General features: G+C 50.0%; 1 protein-coding gene across 2 annotated transcripts; it reads left to right on the top strand.

Annotated features, from left to right (window-relative positions):
- The first annotated feature begins 1696 nt into the window (after positions 1-1696).
- COPS8 (COP9 signalosome subunit 8) lies at positions 1697-15021 on the top strand. Of its 2 annotated transcripts, none has more exons than XM_051999180.1 (8): positions 1697-1881; positions 3476-3546; positions 5375-5423; positions 7554-7686; positions 9477-9584; positions 10825-10887; positions 12302-12343; positions 13674-15021. In XM_051999180.1, exons 1-8 carry the CDS (start codon positions 1801-1803, stop codon positions 13751-13753), a joined length of 627 nt encoding a protein of 208 aa, XP_051855140.1. In that variant the 5' UTR covers positions 1697-1800; the 3' UTR covers positions 13754-15021. The 2 variants fall into 2 exon arrangements, with proteins under 2 accessions (XP_051855140.1, XP_051855139.1); XM_051999179.1 differs by lacking the exon at positions 1697-1881 and adding an exon at positions 2094-2282.
- Positions 15022-21486: the final 6465 nt, after the last annotated feature.

The following is a 21486-nucleotide window of genomic DNA, read 5'->3' on the forward strand; positions in this document are numbered from 1 at the left end:
GTTACATGTGTAATGGGGGAGGGGTTACATATATAATGGGGAGGAGTTACATGTGCAATGGGGAGGAGTTACATGTGTAATGGGGGGAGGTTACAAATGTAAGGAGGGAAGGGTTATGCCTGCATGGAAGGGGGAGGGGTTATATGTGTAATGGGGGAGGGGTTACATCTGTAATGGGGAGGAGTTACATGTGTAATGGGGAGGAGTTACATGTGTAATGGGGAGGAGTTACATGTATAATGGGGAGGAGTTACATTGTAATGGGGAGGAGTTACATGTGTAATGGGGAGGAGTTACAAGTGTAATGGGGGAGGAGTTACATGTGTAATGGGGGAGGGTTACAAATGTAAGGAGGGAAGGGTTATGCCTGCATGGAAGGGGGAGGGGTTATATGTGTAATGGGGAAGGGTTACATATATAATGGGGAGGAGTTACATGTATAATGGGGAGGAGTTACATGTGTAATGGGGGAGGGGTTACATATATAATGGGGAGGAGTTACATGTATAATGGGGAGGAGTTACATGTGTAATGGGGGAGGGGTTACATATATAATGGGGAGGAGTTACATGTGCAATGGGGAGGAGTTACATGTGTAATGGGGGAGGGTTACAAATGTAAGGAGGGAAGGGTTATGCCTGCATGGAAGGGGGAGGGGTTATATGTGTAATGGGGGAGGGGTTACATCTGTTATGGGGGAGGAGTTACATGTGTAATGGGGGAGGAGTTACATGTGTAATGGGGAGGAGTTACATGTATAATGGGGAGGAGTTACATGTGTAATGGGGAGGAGTTACATGTGTAATGGGGAGGAGTTACAAGTGTAATGGGGGAGGAGTTACATGTGTAATGGGGAGGGTTACAAATGTAAGGAGGGAAGGGTTATGCCTGCATGGAAGGGGGAGGGGTTATATGTGTAATGGGGAGGAGTTACATGTGTAATGGGGAAGAGTTACATATGTAATGGAGGAGTTACATATGTAATGGGGAGGGGTTACATGTATAATGGGGGAGGAGTTACATGTGTAATGGGGGAGGAGTTACATGTATAATGGGGAGGAGTTACATGTATAATGGGGAGGAGTTACATGTGTAATGGGGAGGAGTTACATGTGTAATGGGGAGGATTACAAATGTAAGGAGGGAAGGGTTATGCCTGCATGGAAGGGGGAGGGGTTATATGTGTAATGGGGGAGGGGTTACATCTGTTATGGGGGAGAGTCCCAAGTCCAGCGCAGGAAGGGCCACACTGTTGCACCCGTGAGCTGCGTGACCTTGGACAGTTCACTTCTCTGAGCCTCAGTTTCCTCACCTGCAAAATGGGACCTACTGGCCAGCCACTGCCGGGTCTGGGCCTGTTTCCCCGCCTGCTCTAGCTGGCCCACAGTTCCGCGGGCAGAAGTGGGGTGAGGGCCGGCGGGGCGAAGGCCTGAGGGTCCGGGATGCGGGACCCAGGCCCCGGCTCGCCGCCGCTTCACCTCCGACTTCTCTTCCACCACGGGTGGGCCGCAGAGGAGTTCTCCAGGGCATCGAGATCTCCGAGCAGAGCGGCTTACGCATGCCGCCCGTGGGCGGAGCTCTGCAGAGGGAGCCGGAAATCGAATGTCTGCGCATGCGGGAAAGGAGCCGGAAGTGGGGGCGTGGCCGGGGAAGGGCTGGGCGCCGGGAGCGCGTCATTCTCGGCGCGACGCCGCCTGAGGGAGCCTGGACTCAGTGGCCGGCTGTGAACTCCGGGGCCCGGCCTGAGGCGGCGGCGGCGGCGGCTGAGGAGGCGGCCCAGGCCCAGAGCAAGCGGGGAAGATGCCCGTGGCAGTGATGGCGGACAACGCCACCTTCAGCTTCAAAAAGCTGCTGGATCAGTGCGAGAACCAGGAGCTCGAGGTACCTGCGGGCCCGGCCGCGGGAGCGCGCTGCCCGGTCCCGTGTCGGGGGCGCGCGGGGGGAGGGGAGTCGGGGCGCGCTCCTGGGGCAGCCAAACCCGCGGGCCCCCGCGGGGGAGAGGGCGCCGGTTACCAGAGGTAGGAAGCCGACGCAGGTTGGAGGGCGGTTACCCTAGCAACAGAGTCTGAGGTGAGACGGAAGGACCGCGTCCTCTCGTTTTGCAGATGGGGAAATCGAGACTCTGGGAGGGGAAGACCAAAGCGAGACCCCTTCCACTCAGCTCCCACCTCCCCCCGCCCCCGTCCCCCGTCCCCCATACGTCTTTAGGCCAGATCTCTTTAGTAAAGGAGCATTTATTCTTCTCCCACCGGATGCGGGGTCCCGAGGACGTGGAGACAGAAGTGAGCCGGTTTGGGGGGCAGGACAGGGATGGGGATAAGCCTACGGCCCCCAGCATTTCTTAAGCACTTGCTGTGTGCCAGGCGCTGGGAACGCAGAGACAGAAGGGAAATAGCCCCTGGGTCCAGAGCTTGCTGAACAGCTTGTGCACCTATTAGGCGCCTGCTGTGGGCCGGGCAGCTGGTAATAGAGAGGAAGGGGCTCTCTTATGGGGGGAGGCGGTCTGGGAAGGCTCGAATGTGGCCCGTACCTGGACTAGGGCCGGGGCTGAGAAACTGGGGATACCCTGGCTTGGGAGGGGAAGCTGTAGGTGCCTAAGGAATGCCCATCGCCCTTGTAAAGTGGAGGTGCTCCCCCCACGGGGGCAGATCGGGCCTTGAGGAGGGTGGGAACTGCCACACTGACTCCCAGTCATTCCTGATGCCAGTGACCCCCTCCTCTGCTGCCTCTAGTGTAGAGCGGGTCCTGGGGCTCGGTCCCTCGTCTCCCCTTGATGGCTCGTGCAGGGGCTTGTGTCAGAATTTGTCTGTGACCGGCCAGGGGGGCCTGGCCCCTAATTCAAGCCGAACAGGGAGGGCCCAGGAGCCTGGCTGGGCAAGATGAACTCTGGTCTTTGCTGTGTTTCCATGGGGACGTTATAAGCAGGGTCCCTCGGGTTTCAGGGGGAAGCATTGACAGAGCGCTTCCTGTGTGCCGGGCCCTGGGCTGGGCGTCTTACGGACGCTCGGCAGGTACAGATGGGGCGAAGTGAAGGGTCGCCCAGCCAGGCAGGACGGGCAGCTGCCGGGGGGGGGGGGGGGGGCTGCTCCTCCGATTTCCTCAGTTTGGGGACCCCCTTCTCCTCCCACTAGTCAGGGCCCCCGAGCCCCCCCCCCCCCCCCCAGGCAGCGCGGGCAAAGCTTCTGTTCTTCGACTTCACAAATCCTGTTGAAATTCTGCTGTTTTCAGACACCGGCACCAGTTCCCATTTCGCTTAGAACGGGATCATTTTTAGTAATGTCTGTCTGATGCTTTTGATCAAAGTATGGCACAAAGGGGCTGCACCTGGGGCTTCGTGGGTGGAGGGAACTCCCAGAGGAGGAAAGGCCTTCCCCAGGCGCCGGAAGCTTCTCCCCCCATCGGTGGGTTCCCGGGCCCTGGCGCTGTGTCTCCCCCAGGGCCCTTTGGCGTCTCATCTGTGCGTGTTGTTTTCTAGGCTCCCGGCGGCATCGCCACGCCCCCCGTCTACGGGCAGCTGCTCGCTCTCTACTTGCTGCACAATGACATGTAAGTGTCCGCGTCTGGCTGACCGCGGCCAGGCTCGCACTGCGCCTTCCGGACGGCCTTTGACCAGGCGGTGTTCGGGCCGTGCTGTTCTGGGGGCCCAGAGGGAGGAGGCGGGCCACGGGGGCTCCAGGCCCTCCTCCCATCCTGGGGGCCGGACAGCGGAGCGAGAAGGGCTCCGCCGCCTCTGTTTGTCCCGTCCTCTGTTCACCTGTTCCAGCCTCTCTTGGGTTCGGCTCCTGGGCCGGATCAGACAGACGGGCTGCTCAGCCCTCTCCTTCCTTAGATTACCTTGTAGTTACCTCCCTGTTTGCTGGCTTGTGTCTCTTCTCCTTCTCAAGCCCACCCACCCCCAAAAAACCTCCGTTCACTCCCCAGGACAAGGCCACTGCCCTGTCTTTGAGCCCCCGCCACCCTGTATACAGCAGGTGTTTAATAATGAACGCTTGTTGAACAGAACTGAATTGAAGGAACTAGAAAAAAGTTCAAGGGCAATGCCAAGTCAGCATTTGTAGTGTGGAACTGGCTCATGCTCCTTAAGTGAGAAGAAATAAGATTGGCCCCCACCCCCGCCGGAGGAAGCCTCGCCTCTCAGATGGGCGCTGACGGCAGTCCTAGAGTCGGCGCGTCCCCGGCCGAGGGGGCCTCCCGGGATGGAAGCGCACCGGGCCACATGGGCCAGATTGCAGCGTGGTTAGGAAATGTTTGACCAGACAGAGAAAAGGACAAAACCCAGATGCTGTGAATCTGTGGTTTTCTAGGTCAGGCTGTGGCCTGCAGGGATCCCACTGGTCTCATCCTTGGGTTGGCCCCGATGGGGAAGGGACATGGCTCCCACAGGGCATCCCTGGCCACAAACGCTGCACTCCTGCAGCTCCCACAGCCATCGTGCTCTTGTGGCCCCCAGACGTAGCCTGTCTCGTACTTTACCTGTGAATATCTCTTTGACTTTAATTCGTATTTTAAGTTCTTGAATGGAGTCACACTTTGTGCTTCGCAGTGCTAAGCAGACAGCGTACATGGAGCAGTCGTTAAACTAGATGAAATCAAGTTGAAATTGTTCCCAGAATGGGTTTAAAATATGATTCTAGTTCTAAAGTTGATTTATGTCTAACTTTTTAAAGAACATGTCATTTTCTGGAGAGAGACTTTGTGTTTGAAGTTAAATGTAATCCACATTATGATTATATTTAGATTCTGAAACTGATAAGAAAGAAAAATAATTTAGATGTTCAGAAACTAAGATAGAAGTTCCATTTTTAGATTTAACCTGCAACTAAGCCTCTTGAGAAGTCCTGAAATTTCCTTTAAATTGCTTTTTGAACAACTTTGGCAGCATCAAGTATTACTTAGTTCCAAAAGGGAAAGAGAGTTTGGTCTAGGGCAGCAGCTGCCTTAAATTAGGTAGAATATGCCTGCCACGTGGTTCTGAGGAAATTGAGGCACATTGGGAATATCGAGGGCCATGTGTGGAGAACCAGTGCCTCGAGCATTCTGGGACCCTCGCTGTGCAGACAACGAGGTGGGGGCAGATCTTCCCCACGTACTCTGGTCTGCAGTGAGCATCAGTGTAAATTCATTGACATTGCTAATGGATTTTGTCCTAATGAAAAAAGTGCAGTTGACTTTTCCAGCTGAGATGCTGCCTCTCTCCCCCCTCACCCATGCATGTGCACACACTCGGGCCCAAGTGAATTCTACAGTGGGATTAGACAGAGCTTGCAATGGGGAATTTAAATGTTTTCTAAAAAACATTCTCAAGCTCTAGGTCATTGTACCTCATGAAGCAAATTGTAATTGATTTTTTTTTCCCTTTGGGGTTACAAATTAGGAATAATGCCCGATATCTCTGGAAAAGAATTCCTCCTGCTATAAAATCGGTAAGTAATCTCTATGTATGTTTACTCCTTTGTGAAGTTATTATGCTTTAAATATATTTAATAAGATTGTAGTAATCGTAATTGCTCAGTTCACCCAGATTGTACTTAACTTCCCAAATTCTCTTTTCCTTGTCTTGTGCCTTATATTTCTTTTAAGTGGTTTACAAATGCAGAAGTTTGCTGAACTTTCATGGTTAGAATCTGATTCCACCAGTGAAAAATCGTGACCTGAGAAGCATTTGAATGATACTTGTTTGGCGTGGTAATCCATGTTCCACAGAGGCTGAAGGCCCAGTGGGTACAGCGCTGGGCTTGGAGTCATACTTACTAGCTGTGTGGCCGGGCAAGTCACTTTACCTCCCCTTGCCTCAGTTCCTCAGTTGCAAAATGGGGGAAATATAATCTGCCTTTCAGGATTGTTGTGAGCATCAAGTGAGATAATAATTTGTAAAGTGCTTAATGGGGCACCTGGCACATAGTAGGCACAATATAAATACTTAGTCCTTTTTTCCCTCCCTCCCATATGAAAATTTTGTTTGGGTTGTGTGCTTTAAAAGAAATCAGCAGGGCTGCAAGGTGGTGTGGTGGATAGATCACCAGCCTCAGGCACTTAACACTTCCTAGCTGTGTGACCCTAGGCAAGTCACTTAAACCCAATTGCCCTAGCATAAATAAATAAATAGATAGATAGATAGATAGATAGATAGATAGATAGATAGATAGATAGATAGAAAGAAATTTTAAAAAAAAAAGAATGAGTTGGGGCAGCTAGGTGGTATAGTGGGTGGAGCACCAGTCCTGAAGTCAGGAAGACCTGAGTTCAAATGTAGTCTCAGACACTTAACACTTCCTAGCTGAGCTAGTCACTTAACCCCAGTTGCCGCAGCCAAAAAAAGAAAAGAAAAGAAAGAAATGAGCGATTGTTCAGTGATTACCAATCCAATGTCATGACATGGTTTTCAATATTTCCTATTGCAACAGTCCTGTCATGAGCCCTAGGACAAACTTAGCAGCTCAAATAAATAAATGAATGAACTGTGAAATGGTGGTTACCTGATAGGCACAAAAGCTTATTTTAATCACTTCCTGAGTTAGCTCCAACCCCCTTCCCGGCTGCCATAAGGTAGCATGAGCTACCATAAGAGGTCATCTCCTCCAACTTGTGCACAAGGTGCGCTTGGAAGTCCTCTCAACCAGTCGTTTTCTCCAAAGATGCTGGAAAGACTTGGGTGATAGTCCTGGTGTAGTCTGTCATTGGCGGACCAGCCTGCTCTGCTCCAGCGAGCTTGTCTACAGAAGCCATGTATAGGAGGGGGACGGGCCAGGCTCTGGTCACTGTCTGGCTTTGGCAGGCTGTGGGAACTTCCCTGCCAATGACATCAGAAGTCTTTGAAGTTTTAAAAGGGTTTTTTTATAGAATGACTGAAGGAGTCAGGGCATTCTGCTCAGCGGTTCCTGTTGTCACATAATCTGAGTTTAGGATCTCGTACCTCCCAGCTCTTAAAGAGTCTGGGCTCTGTAGTGACAGAAGAAGTCCAGATATTAGAAACCTTTTTCTTCCAGTATCTCTAACACTGGTTTCTCTCCCAAGAGTCAGTCTTGAAATGCAGGAGTGGCTTTCTTGGGTTTTTAGAAGGCTGAGTTGTGCTTATATATTAACCTTAATTTTGAAAACTTTAGAGCAACAGTTAAGCACATTTGAGGACGGAAATGTTTCAGATTCTGCTCATTGATTTTGAACTAAAAAACGTTCCAGCCAAATAAGGAGTGAAACAGGAGGCCCCAGGGCCCACACAGCCCCAGTCCTCCCTCCTATTGTGCCCCAAACCAGATTAAAATGTCTTTGGGAAATAGTTAAGCAAATAAATAGAATGACAATTAAACATGGCCAATATTTAAAAACCAAGGTGGCGCACTGGGATCCTGTGTCCGGTGTGGTGGCGCTTGTTTCGAGTTGGACACCACAACCATGTGGGCACGTCAGTAGATCTTGCACATGGGGTTCAGAGTCATTCATTCTTTATCGATTTTTGTCTATCATTGTTCCAATTCTCTCTGAAGCACAGGATGCTGGGAGGTGGGTGAAATAGAAATGTTCAAGGGCAGTGAAGGTTTCTCTGTTTATTGCAGGCAAATTCTGAACTCGGGGGGATCTGGTCAGTGGGGCAGCGAATCTGGCAGAGAGATTTCCCAGGCATCTACACGACCATCAGCTCACACCAGTGGTCAGAGACCATTCAGCCCATCATGGAGGCACTCAGAGGTAGAGTCAGACTTTTGCTGAAGAGCCAAGTTCGTGTTCACTTTGCTCCTCCAGGTTTAGGTCTATCAGTGGGGTGAGAGAAGTGGGTCTTCAGAGAGAAAGACCCTTTTCAAAGTGACCCAGCATTGGATTCACAGCACACACGCCACAGGCTTGGGGTTTGACACAAAGGCCCCGCTCGGTGGTTGTGTTTTTTTTATAAGAGAACCAATTTTTACAAGTGTGGCTGCACAGACTTTGGAGACCAAGGCTTGTCAAAGGATCTGTTAGAGCAGGGGCCATTTTGCCAGATGAGCCAGAGATGTTGCAGGCAGGCTGAAGGTCACTCAGCTGGCCAAGGTCAGAGCGTTGCATTGATCTGCTTGAAAAGGGAAGATGAAGCTTGATATTCACCCCGATACTGGCCCCACGACTTGGTCCACTGTGGCCACGTTGCCCTCTTTGGTCAGACTCTGGTTTCCTGACCCTTGGAGGCTGCCTTCATTCACAGCTTGGGTCCTCAGCTGCTTTGGTTCCTTGGGCAACAGCCATCCCACCCTCTCGAGGTGGGCCCTTCCCTCCCCTTTTCTCTCCCCCTTTCCCCTCCCGCTCCAAGTTTGTCCAGACCCTCTGCTCTCTCTCTCTTTCCCCTCCCCCTGTCATGGCTCATCTATTCTGTCTGTCAAGAGAACTGCTACATTTAGTCCCTGCCCCAACTTCTCTCCAGGAGTCCCATCCCCTTTTGGAAGTCTTGTCCCTGCTAGGGAAGTCCCAGCTCCTGGATAGGGTGGGGGCAGGGAAAAGAGGGACCAGAAAGAGGTCATGTGGCTCAGTTTGGTCTTCCCCCTGCCTAGAGAACTCCCCCTTGATCTCCTTTGCTTCTCTGCAGCAGAGCCGTGCAAGACTGACACCTGGCACTTATGGCCTGGGGAAGCCTGGCCCAGACTTTCTCAGAGAGCTGCCCAGCAGCTTGCCCTCAGCCCCCGCCCACAAAATAGCACTGGACTGAGCCACCTCTCTGAGTGGGGCACGGCCCGGGCACTGGAGCAGACTGCCTCCCTCTGAGTGGGGCATGACCCAGGCCACTTGCAGAAACCAGTCCTGTGCTCTTTGGGCTGCCTTGTCCCAGGGCTGCCCCTGATGGCCTAGGTGAGGGGCCGTGAGAAGCCTCCTCTGACCCTCTGTGTGGCCCAGAGTGTCCAGGAGGCCATGGGGGCTCCCAGGCTCAGGGCAGAACACATAGATTGTAGCACAGGTGGAGCCGTCCGCATCCCCAGAGAGAGCGTGGGCACTGGATGTGCTGCCGCCTTTGTTGGTGCTTTCTTCACTTGGTTTGTTTGGTTTTTTTCTCGTGTTTTTTCCCCTTTTGATCTGATTTTTCTTGCGTAGTATGACAAAAATGGAAACATGTTTAGAAGAACTGCATGTGTTTAATGTGCATCAATCAGATTGCTGTCTTGGGGAGAGGGCAGGGGAGGGGTTTGTGTTCCAAATTTTTTGGAACACAAGGGTTTGTGAAGTTGAATGCTGACAACTTTGTATGTATTTGGAAAAATAAAACATTATTTAAAAAAGAAGAAAAATTACCTACCTGGATCTTTGTGAAAATATTTTTTCTTTCCATATTAGTTTTCTTATCGTCTCCAATAAGTTTTCAAGAGACATTGTAAACAAACATGAAAGCATATAACCCCATGGACCCCAAGAACAGACAGCTTTTGGGGGGCAGGAGGAGCTTTAAGACTTACTGTTGTGTCTTGCCAAGGAAGGCTGTACGGGATGATGAACCCTCTTTGTTCCCCGCTCACTAGATGCCACGAGAAGAAGGGCCTTCGCACTGGTTTCTCAGGCGTACACCTCGATCATCGCCGATGATTTCGCAGCATTTGTCGGACTTCCCGTAGAAGAGGCCGTGAAAGGTAGTTTTTCTCGCCGTTCTCGGGTTATTTTGGGAAGCCAAAAGGCGCGCCAGGAGGTCTGAACTCATATTTTGGAGCTCCCCCTTGTCATTCTGCCATTCGTGGGGGGCAGTTCCAGCGATCTAAAGGCCGACCTTTGGGAACTTCCCTTCTTGGTGCCCTCTCCCCATCAGCCCCACAATCCCAGCTCCATCTCATCCTGTCATTTTCTCCTCTACCTTCAGGCCAGCCTTCCCACTGTCACTTTTTCCTCTATCACCACATGGCTTTCCCTCCCTTCCTCCTTCCAAGGGCATTTATCCCCAGGGAGACAAGGTACCTTTAGGGCGTCCTCAGCATCTCACGGCATGTGGGACTCGTGCCCAGAGGCCTGGGACGTGTAGCTTCTCCATAATAGAAGCAAAGCCTGGGCCTGGAGCCGCAGCTACGTGGGGCCTCTGCCCCCAGCCAGACAAGAGGGCCAGCTAATGGTCACAGCAGGATTGTCGGGGGCGCTCCTCGCATTCGGGGTGACTGCTTTTGTCTTGTTAGTGAGAAGTTCTGGAGGTGGAGACGTTGAAGCCCAAAAATTCACTGTTTTTTTCCCTTTAAAAAAATAATTCATTTTAGCACAAGTTTAAAAGCCATGTCATCCTTGGCATTAAAAATTCAGTGTAAATTGTTGGAATGGAGTGATCCGCCATCATTTGTTTCCTTAATGTGATAGACCTGCGGGTCCCTCTTAATTCTGAGAGGATGATGGAGGGCATTGTTGCCCTTAGCACACGGTTCTGTTTTTTCGTGGTTTTACTTTTTGTGGAAGCCATTTTCATAATTGTGCTTTCTAGAAAACCTTGGGTGTCAGTTTCCTCATCTGTAAAGGGGGGATGATGATGTCCCGTACCTGAGGGCGGATGTGGGGGTCGTGGGAATGAAAAAAATAGAGGAACCATTCTGGTTTCTTAAAGCGCTATATAAACAAAAGCTGCTGCTGTCGCCATTTTTAAATGAGAGTGTCGCGGGGCCGGGGGTCTGCTCATGCGCCTCCTGAAAGTCGCCTCTGACAGATAAGCGGCGGCCGCCGAGTCCCAGAGTTGGGCCGCGTTTCAGGGGCCGGGGGTGGGCTTGGGTCACCAGGCAGCTCCCTCGGGAGTCGTGTGCACTGGGCCGGGTCTTGGAGGAGAGGGAGGGGGCGCTGCTCCTTCCTGGCCGGCGTCTTGGCCCTTCTCAGCTCTTACGTCTGTTCCCTGGTTTGTCGCAGGTGTCTTAGAGCAAGGATGGCAGGCCGACTCCACCACGAGAATGGTGATGCCCAAGAAGCCCGGTAGGTGGCGCTGCGGCTCCACGGCCCAGCCTCGGCCTCCATTTACAGGCCTCGCTGGGGCTGCTCTGCTTACAAAATGGACGGGATTCAAGTCATGGTTTTATACAGGCCTGAGGAGGCGGGTCGGACTCCCCGAGTCAGGTCTGGAGCCCCAGGAAGGACGGACGGGCTCTTTGTGGCAGAGGAGCAGGAGGACCGACCCTTGGGGCTCAGAGACCCCCTCATTTTATGCCTTAGCCTGGGGGGGCCGAGCAGAAGGGCAGCTCTGGGAGTCTGTCCTACTTATTGGGGCTGTGCCCGGCCCAGGTTCTTGGAGCAGAAACGCTGCCCGGGGCCATTGCCGCAGGACTTCCTGCCGGGGGGGCTCTCTGTGTACGGACCCTGCCCTCTCCGGGCCTCGCTTGGGGCTTGATGAGGAACTTGTGTGGGAAACTTGTCCCATTCCTGGGCAGCGACAGCACTGACCCCCGAGTCAGAGCCTTCCCAGCGGGGCCACATTTTGCCAGAGCTGATGCCATGGGCGTTTGTGGTAGGAAGAAAACGTGGACCCTCAGGGGCACAGCCAGGGCAGAGTCTAGGGCAGGAAGAAGGTCTGTCTGCGAGAAAGCGCAGCTCTGGAGCCCCTTGTGCCAAATCTGCCCAAGGCTCACCGCTGACTGGCCATTGCTGCCCGCGGGGTGGAGGGAGTGCTCAGACATCCGCTCCTTCGCTAGCCCTCCCTCTGGTTCGGAGTCAGGGTGAGTTCTGCTTTGTGTCCTGAACGAGAGAACCCTAAACTCTGCCGATGCCACCGGTTTTACGAACAAAAAAGGCTTTGTTCAGGAAGTGTGAGAGAGGCTGGCGAGAGGCAGCACAGCTTAGACAAAGCGCAAGCATTCCCCCATTCTCTAGCTGGCCACTGATGGACAAATCGCTGTCTCCTCGGAAGGCGAGCTCTTGGGGAAGGGCCCATGGGCCCGTACTTGGTCCTGGACCGTCTCGATATTTTTACCAACGACTTAGATTAAAAGTGCTGATGATGTGCTAAATGAAGGTGCAAATGTCACAAAGATGGCAGAGAGTTAAAAGCTGGAGTGACAGGCTAAATTGGGACAAATTGAATAAGAAATGTCACCTCTTGCCCTATGATTCAGAATGTCAGTTTTACAAGTTTGTGGTAATTTCCACAGATGCGCTGTCTCTGAAAAAGGTCTGGTCACTTTACTAGACTATCCCCTCCTCTGTGTCATCGGGTAGTTCTGGTGGCCCCACAATCTCATGGGACTGCGGAGGCAGACCGTCCTGGCCGGGGCTCCTTTCTGGTCCACCAGGTGCTCTGCCAGTCGTGGCTCTGCATGATGATGAAAAGACATGCTGTGTGTTTATGATTTTTGTATGAAAAATATTTAATATTTTTGATTTTTTTTACCTGCAGGTTCCCTGGACGTTTCCTTTAACAGATTTATTCCTTTATCAGGTTTGTAGTTTGCATAGATTTGTTACTTGTTTTTGTTGTTCAGTTACTTTCAATCATGTCTTTCAATCAGTGGACTCCTTTGGGGGTTTTTTGGCAGAGATGCTGGAGGACTTTTGCCATTTCCTTCTCTGTCTCATTTGACAGATGGAGAAACTGAGGCAAGCAGGATACACTGACTTGCCCAGGTTCATCCAGACAATAAGTGGCTGAGACCAGATCTGGTCTTCCTGACTCCAAGCCCAGCATTCCCTTCCCTATAGCACCTCACTGCCCCGTGGATTGCCAGCACAGACTCAGTCGTAGCGTTGTAGTCTTTATGATTGAATATTATTAAGTACCGCATTCTGGTTGCTGTTAGACAGACTGCGATTCCTCTTCCCTGATTGGGGCTGTCTTGTTTGACTTCATGATTGAGCTCTTTATGACCATGGGGTTCTGCATTGGGGCAGATGAAGGTTCCAGTATTTTCTTAGAGAATCCCTTTGGTGGTTTAGTTTAACAGGGTTCAGGGATCAACATTTGCCATTAATGGAGCCGTGAGCAATTTTGGGGGGGGAAGTGGGGGTTTGCAAGGCAGTTGGGGTTAAGTGACTTGCCCAGGGTCACACAGCTAGTAAGTGTTAAATGTGTGAAATCAGATTTGAACTTAGGGCTCCTGACTTCAGGGCTGGTGCCCTAGCCACGGTGCCATCAAGCTGCCCCACAGTGATGATTGTGGACTTGACCATGATGGCTGAGAGGTGATCACAAGACTTAGGTTGGTGAAGATACAGGGTGGGCCTGAGGCTTCTGGAGTCTCCTGCAGCGCCTTGAGGGTCCTCGCTCTGCCCCTTGTATGTCGGCCTCCTGTTGGCATTGAAGTGGCAGAGTATTTGGGGATATGCCGTCCTCCCACCTGGCTTCTGGGCTGTTTTGACAAAGCACTCAGAAGGAAAAGATGGAAGGAGCCTATTTAGGGCTTTTCATTCCTGTTGTGGCTGCTTTCGGGAGTGACCAGGAGCTGTCCTTCCAATTAACTACATCTTTTTTCCTTCTAGATTTTTCCCCTGTTCAGTGAAAGGTGAATTTAAAAAAAAAAGATTTTTTGGAAACCCAACGATCCAATCCTTTTCTTATTTATTGTTCACTGAATCACAGATTATAGTCTAAAGACTGACTGGATTCAGTTATCCTTAGATTTTTGACTTGACACCCTCAGAAGCTTCCCAATGACCATGAAATCCCAGTCCTAAGAAATCCATTTTTTGAAGTTGGGGGCCTGAAAGTCTGACTGCTGTCTCGTCATCCCTCGGGTCATATTTACATCTGCTCTTTTTGTTTTTGTAAACAGAGCCTGCTCCGGTTCCGCCGATCCCCAATGAGCAACAGTTAGCCAGATTGACCGACTACGTGGCTTTTCTTGAAAACTGATTCTTCATCTTTTCTGTTCAAGATCAAACTTGGGAATCCTGTGTAACTGAGCAATCCAGAAAAGCGACTTTTTCATTGTGTTCTGTTGGATGAAACAGCCTAACATTCTTTATTAGAACTTTTTCATTGTGTTCTGTTGGATGAAACAGCCTAACATTCTTTATTAGAACATGGGATAAAATACATGTCAGATACGTATTTTTTGGTCCTTAAACATTGTGCTGAATTCATCATTGAATGGCTTCTTAGTCCCATAATATTTATTAATTTGGAGTACAACAGTATTACGTGGTTAGGCCTTATTCTGTAGTGATTCCTGATACCCGTCTCCATTAGTGGTTTTTAAATGCAGTGGTCGGCAAAGACAGTTATCTCCCTATATTAGTAAATCTTAGCTCTTCTCTGCTGACTTTTCAGTGTGCCCGCTGCTGGCAGTGAGAAATATGTCACGAGAGAGGGGACAGAGAGCCGACAGACTTCTCGGAGAAGAAGGGAGAACGCTGGGTATGAGGGTCCGGTTCAATCAGATCCAGCTGCAAAAGGAAGGGCAATGACAAGTTCAAAAATTGAACCCCAGGTGGGGGGATGCCGCCACCTCTTAGACCCTTCCCGAAGGAGAAGCCTCTTTGTGCCTCGGCCCCTTTCTAGTCCTCAACCTTATCGAGAGCTTCTTGGTTAGAATCTTGGCCTCTGGGGTCTTGCTTTTAGGCGTTGCCCTTTGGGCTCCTCTGGTGGCTGAGGTCTAGAGGGAAAGGCAGGCCCATCTTTGCTGAATTGGCTGGTGGAGGAAGACTTGTTAGGAAGCTGCTTAAGAAAGAGATTGCATTACAGAGGGGATCTAGGCCACACTGTTGAGCTCCGAGAACGATGCTCCTGAAATTCTGGAGTTTCAAGTTGGCTCCTTACTTGGAAGGACTCAACTTCCATTTATAATTCTATTTAAAAAGAGAATTTCACAAATTTATGCCGATTGGATAGTGCGTTTTAATAAGTGCTTTTATTGGGAGGTTTCATTCATTCATGAGACTGGGAGATTCTGATATTTGTAGTAAGATTTCCTTCAGCGCACTGTACTACTGTACATTTTTTGAAAACTTTAGTTGTTTTTCAAAGGGTCCTGAATTGTGCACTGTTATTTTAAAAGTCAATTGCACATGTGTGACAATTAATCTCATAGGATATTTATTTGAACCCATTGAAGTCCTGGAGCTTTTTCTAAGTGTTGAAGGAAATGTAATTTCAGTGACATTAAATATGTTTACACTAAACTTTTCTGGATGTCTATTTTGGGTTTTTGAAGAGTGGTCGGAGCTATAACTAAAAATGAAATTTCCATTCTGCAGCTCAGTTAAGCAGGAAGGTAAAATAGGACAGAATCTGGCCTGGAGGAGCAGCTTGGATTTTATGAAGGTGGTACTGTGGGAAGAGTTGGTTGGGTGGTTTTCCAGAAGCCTACGATACTTTCCAGAGTGCCCTTGGGTTTTGGAAAAAGGCTTGGTCACAACCAGCACGGTCTTGATGTATTTTTAAAATAATTTGCCCTTTTGATAAAAAAGCCCAAGCAGGGATTGATTGTCATGGGTGAGAAAATCCTGGTGGTTTGACTTTGTAAAAGTCTTTTAAATAGGCAAAAACCTTGTAAAAATGGTACAAACAGTGACCGCTCACCTTTACCTGTGCACACTTACTGTACGCTGTGGGCCGGGCCTTGTGTGGAGTCCTTGACAGTTGCCTCATTGGATCCTTCAACAGCCCTGGGAGGGAGGCACTGCCCGTCTCCTACAAAGGAGGAAGAAGCTTCACTTGGGGCAGATGGTTACATGTGCCACTTTCTGCCACCTCAGGAGGGAGCCTGCCATGGGCACCAAGCGTCCCAGTGGGACAGAATGGCCCAGTCAAGAAGCTGCGGAACACTGGATGGGCAAGGACCCTGTGGGCTCATGCCCCAGGTGGGCTACTGTGGGCAGTTTCCTCAGAATCCCCTGCAAGACCAGCTCCTCGTGCTCTCTGCTCCCCCTTCCTCTCTGACCTCCAGGCCTTCCCTGCCAAAAGCAGTCCTTTTACTCACCTCTTAGCTATCACCCTCCCTTCGTAGCCATTGCAGGCCCTTCTCCGCTGCCTACTTCCTGTGCACGTGCCTTCATATTAAGGCCATCTCAGCTCCTCCCCTCCTCGCCATGTCTGCAAGAAGGAAACTAAGCTTTCAGGATTCTGCCGTCTCCCTCTCTTCTCAGGAACCCCGTAAACTCGGCATCCTTGGTCTAGAATTAGTCCTTGAGGGGGTTGTTAGTGACTGTGATCAGTCTAAGACAAGACAGCAAAAAGTCCATCCTGATTCAAATAGGCAGACCCCGGGGTCCCCTCCCTGGCTGTGGGTGTGGAGCCTCATTCTGCTCTAGTCTTAACGTCTGCTTGGAAAGCAACAGTGAGAAGTAACCACCATGTTGGAAAAGCAGATTTCAAGTTTGCCTCTGTGACCAAATGTCCTTAATTATTGGAGAGAACGTCTTTGTGGGTCACTGGGAGGCCTGTTAAAGAATCTGAAAAGGATGGCTTGGAGCTGTAAGGTGTTACTGTGCAGCAGGTGAATGTGGAAGTAAGGGCCAGTTCGTTGAACCCTTTGTTTCCCAGAAAACCATCTGCAGCATGGCCACCTTTTCCCTAATGCCCATTGACTCCCCAAACTGCCGCGGGCCTCCATGGGCAAGTTAACGGACTGTTCTGGGAAGCAGTTTGGAATTAGGGGACAAAAGTATCTGTAACCTGTGGTCCAGAGACGCCGTGCTGAGTATAAGCTGAGAGAGGACTCGATATTGGTGCAGCAAATAAATGGAAACGTGGGGAGCAGAAGTCATGGTACGTGAACATCATGGGATATTTCTGGGCTATAAGAAATGATGAGCACAGATCCAGAGAAGCTCAAGGGACTCCAATGAGTTGAAGCAAAATGTGGGAAACTAACCCAAGAAAATGAGAACTGTACCACAACTTAAACAGCAGGAACACTGACAGAAGAAATGACTGTAATGGCAATGACAACTGGGAACAAGACCAGTAATAAGAGCTCACATTTGGAAAGAGTCTATTGTGTGGACCAATTTATAGTCCTAAGTCACAACAACCCGACTAGGAAGGGGCAATTAGGATTTCCAAGTTGCGCATGAGGAAACTGAGGCAAACAGTAGTTCAGTCACACCCAGCATCGCACAGCTAGTAATGAGGTTGGATTTGAATGCAGATCTTCCTAGCGCTCAACTCACTGTGCCACCAAGAGGAGCCTTTGTGCGAGGACCACGTCCTGAAGAACAGCTGCCATTTTCTGAGAGCACACCTCTGAGTTTTGTTTTCTAATGTATTTCAGAACGCTTCTCCATTAATTTTGAGACCATGTCTTCCAACGACAAAACCAGCTTCTGCTTACGGCGGATCTCTGGGAGTGAGCCGTGAGCCAAGAGAGCAGACATCAGATTTCAGACATCAATGGGACCAAGGCCACTTATCCCGGGACTGCGTTTCTCTCCTGTTACAAGACATTCTCCTGCAGCCCTGATCTGTGTGGCCAGGAGCCTCAGCCCCACAAGGGCCGCCCAGCTTTCCTGCACGAAGGTTCTGGTCCAAAAGAACAAGAACCTCCCCAGGGGTGCTGGAACCTGGCTGCCACTGATACATGGATTATGTCCTCGATGCCCCTTCCTCTCTTCTTTCTGCTTGCCAGAACCTTAGCCATCCTTCAAGGCCCCTCTTGCAGGAAGCCAGCCCCAGTCCCCACAATCTCCTCGCGGAGAATCCTTCGATGTTCCTCACTTCTCTGTCCCCGCCCCAGCCTCAGGTTCCCCAAGGGGAGGGGGCTCCCCTCTCTCATGCATTCTGCAGAGCAATTCGTGCAGCAGAAGCTCAGGGTCATCGAGCCAGTGGATGGACATGGGGCCCAACATCCCATTCCCCACATCTGGAGTCACTGGTTAGTTTTCCCGAATGTCTTTTCCTTCTCCTTTTCGTTTTTCTTCCCTCTCCAGATTTTCCCACTGGGCTTCAGCAGCCTTGTCCCTCCACCCCTGTGGGCCCCTTTTTCCTATTGGTGAGTTGTTTCCAGAGTCCCCGCTCTGAGGAAGGGCCCAGACCAGCCCTGTGCCCCATGTGGGTACCTTTCCTCTCCCCAACTTTCCAACTGCCTTTTTTGTGGTTTTGTCCCCCACTTAGAATGTAAGCTTTCCCTTTAGGAAAAGGATTCTCTTTTGTGCTTGTATTTGAACCTCCAGAATTTACATAGTTCCCGGTATATAGTAAGTGTTTAATATGTGCTTGTTGCTTAAAAAAAAAAGTTAATGAACTTGAGATCAGGAAGACCTGAGTTCATGTTCTATTTTCCATACTTAAAAAGTGTTAGCCTTGCACAAGTCACCCTGAGGACTATAGGAAAGCAGTGATCACAATTTACATCTTCCGTCTAAAGGGGATTTCATATACCTAAGGGACCACAGGCCCTTAAAGAATCTTAATTCTGTTCCTCTTAGTTCTTTTAGTTCTGTTAGCTCTTATTTCTGTTACTCATTTAAAAAAAATTGATAGAATTATAATTTCCATGATAAAATGATTATAACACCCCCTTCTGCTCCAAGCAAAGATGGGAGAATGATAGGACGAGTTACTACTTGTCGTTTTATTTGAAGTGGGAAATGTGGTACCTGAAATGTTTCCAACTCAAGCAATTCCTTTGCTGATTTTCATGAGGAAATGCCAGCGGGCTTTTCAGATTGAAAAATAATAGAACTTGAGAGAGAACAGAAAGTTACTTCACGGGACTTGAGGGATAAAGAAATGTATTTGCAATCTTAATGATTTCCTTGGCCACGTGGCTTTCCTACCTGCCCACTAATGGCAGTTTCCCCCCAAATGGTGGTCGGGTCATTGGTGGCTGGGTCTTGCCCAAGACCATCATCGAATCTTTGTGATGATGTGTGCAAACTTGGCGGCAACTACTAGTTCGATCGTCTGTGATCACGCTCTCACCTGTGAGGAACGTGTGCCCCTCAGAACTTCCTCGCGCTTTTATGGCCGTTTCTGAATCATGCATCCGGTTCTTTCCTGGAGGAATACCTGCTGAAGCATCTTTATATAAGAACTGGCCACAAATGGGGCCGTACCAAGGCAGGGCCTCCTTGTGCTTCATGAATGTAAAGCTGGACTCGCGCTCATTAGGGGGACTTTCTCTAAGAGTCCATAGACACATGGCTGTGGCGGAAGGTGCTCATAGCTTGTCACTTAGCGTAGGACTTTTGAAGATGAAATTAGGAAGAGGGCAAATTTTTCTTCACCTTTGTACTCAATTAAACTTTGTTTTCTTCTTGGCAGCTCTGTTCTGTTATTTAAATTCAGTCTGTAATATTGCAGTGAAAAGGGCATTAGAGGGGCAGAGCACTAACCCTGAAGTCAGGAGGACCCAAGTTCAAATCTGATCTCAGACACTTAACACTTCCTAGCTGTGGCATTTAACCCCAATGGCCTTAGCAAAAATAAATTTTAAAATTAGGGGAAAAAGGGCATTGGATCCAGAAGTTCAAATCCCATCAATGAGAGCCTGACAAATCATTTCACATCCCTAGCGCCTCTCATTCTCCATTTGTAAAACGACTGGACTCAATGGCTTTCGCAGTTCCTGCTACGATCATACGTGCCAGGCACTGGATCAAGTATTGAACATACAGAGACAAAAGTAGTTGGTAGCCCACGCTGGAAACGCCCTCTCTGTGCTTCCCCTTCTGTGTCTCCTTACTAGTCTTTGAAGGCATGAGGAAATCTAATCCACTGGGACGGAGGTCCCCAAGGAGAAATTCCAGGATTCAGAAAGCTAAGCCGGGATTACCTGTGACCATTTTTAATCATTTGAATGAAACTCTCAGGCAAGATTTTAGAGCTCAGTAAACATCTTAATCCAAACCGCATGGCCCAGGGAGGGTATGATAGCCTCTGAGGCTGGCCAAGCCACACAGTGACCCCTTCCAAGGCAAGAAGAGTAAAGAGGGAGGAGGAATCCCTCGGTTACTGAGAAGCGCCCCAAGATTCATGGGGACACATAGATCTCCACAAAGCTGACCCACGGGGGCAGTGGGATTCTGTGCCCACAGGCCACGGAGACACGGACACTGCAAGGGGCACCGTGACTGACCCAGTGACTCCCAGCTTCTGAAATATGCAAAGGGGTGATTGCCTGGGCCAAGAACATCGGGCCTTGTGCAACAGCCTCCACCAGCGCCAAAGCCCCACAAGTGCGATTCCAATAGCAGATTCCGGCCAGCTCCAGATGCTCGGGGCTTCGGGGATCCAAAGGGCACATGTGGCCTGTCCTTCCCTCGCTCTGATCTGCCCTGGCAGGCTTTCCGAGAGTCACATGAACTCCCTTCCCCTAGTCAAGAGAGCCAGGACTCACCCAGCACATCTCAGGCAGCCTCTGCTCCAATTCGGGACAGAGCCAGGGAACCGTGCCTCAAGTTCTCCGGGAGCCGTTGGACCCAGCTTCTCCCAACATGGTTCTGTTCTTGAAGGATCCCCAATCTTTGCCTTATTATCCACAACTTGTCTGTCAATGAGTAAAACCCCAAAATGGGAAGAGATCGGGCCGAGTTGCCTTCAAGAAATTGCCTTTAATGACCCCCAAATTCTTCCAGAAACAAAGGCCCCACTTCTTGATACTGGTGATCCTTGAACCTGTGGGAGCAGATGGAATCACCAAGTGAGATGGTATAGAAGGAAAAGAGATGAGGAATCAGAATGGCATGATGGGAAGTGCAGTGACTTTAGAGCAGAATAAGGAGAGGGGGTGGTCCTGGCTCTGCCTTTTAGCTGCATGACCTTTGGGAAAGGAAAAAAAAACTCCCCTCTCTGAGCTTTCTGCATTAGGAATTCCCCAAACTGGGAGCTCTGAGCCATTGTGACTGAACTCGTAACTTTTCTTCTAAAACGAACTGGATTCCCTTCTCTGGACATTCTCCACCTTGACGATGCCCTTCCTAAAATGGGGTGCCCAGAACTGAAGGCGATCCTGCAGTCTCAGTGGGACAGAAGCTTCTTTGTTTCCTGGCAGCCACATCTCTCAATCAGGTTCCCATCAGGTGGTGGGTTTTTTGCTGTCACATCACTTGTACACATGCATACATACTCACACACATATATGTCCATACGTGCATAAGTGTAACCATAGGCAGCGAGGCAGTTCTGCAGTGATAGAACATGGGCTTGGAGTCAGCCTCAGACACTGTGTGATCTTGGACAGGTCATTTAATCCCTATTGCCTCAGTTTCCTCATCTGTAAATGCCTGGAAAGGAAATGGCAAACCCCTCCAGTACCTCTGCCAAGAAAACCCCAAACAGGATCTCACAGAATTGGACGCAGCGGAAAAAAAGAACAATTATACTACTGCGTACCGGGCACTTTGTTCAGCACTTTATGAATGTTATCTCATTTGATTTTCCCAGCAAGCCTACGAGTAGACATCACCATTTTACAACTGAGAAAACTGAGGCAAATAAATTAAGTGATTTGCCAGATCATAGCTAGAAGTTTCTGAGGCTGAATTTGAACTCGGGTTTTTGGGACTCCAGGCCCAGCACTCGTCAAACTGGGACTTTGAACCCGATTCTCTGGCTCCACGATGCCACAGGAGCCTAATTCCCCAGCCTGGGCACCCCGGAGTTCTCAGAGCACCAGATGGGCTGCGGTACAGGGTTTTCAGGTC

The sequence above is a fragment of the Antechinus flavipes genome, chromosome 4 (genome assembly GCF_016432865.1).
Source record: "Antechinus flavipes isolate AdamAnt ecotype Samford, QLD, Australia chromosome 4, AdamAnt_v2, whole genome shotgun sequence".
NCBI lineage: Eukaryota > Metazoa > Chordata > Mammalia > Dasyuromorphia > Dasyuridae > Antechinus > Antechinus flavipes.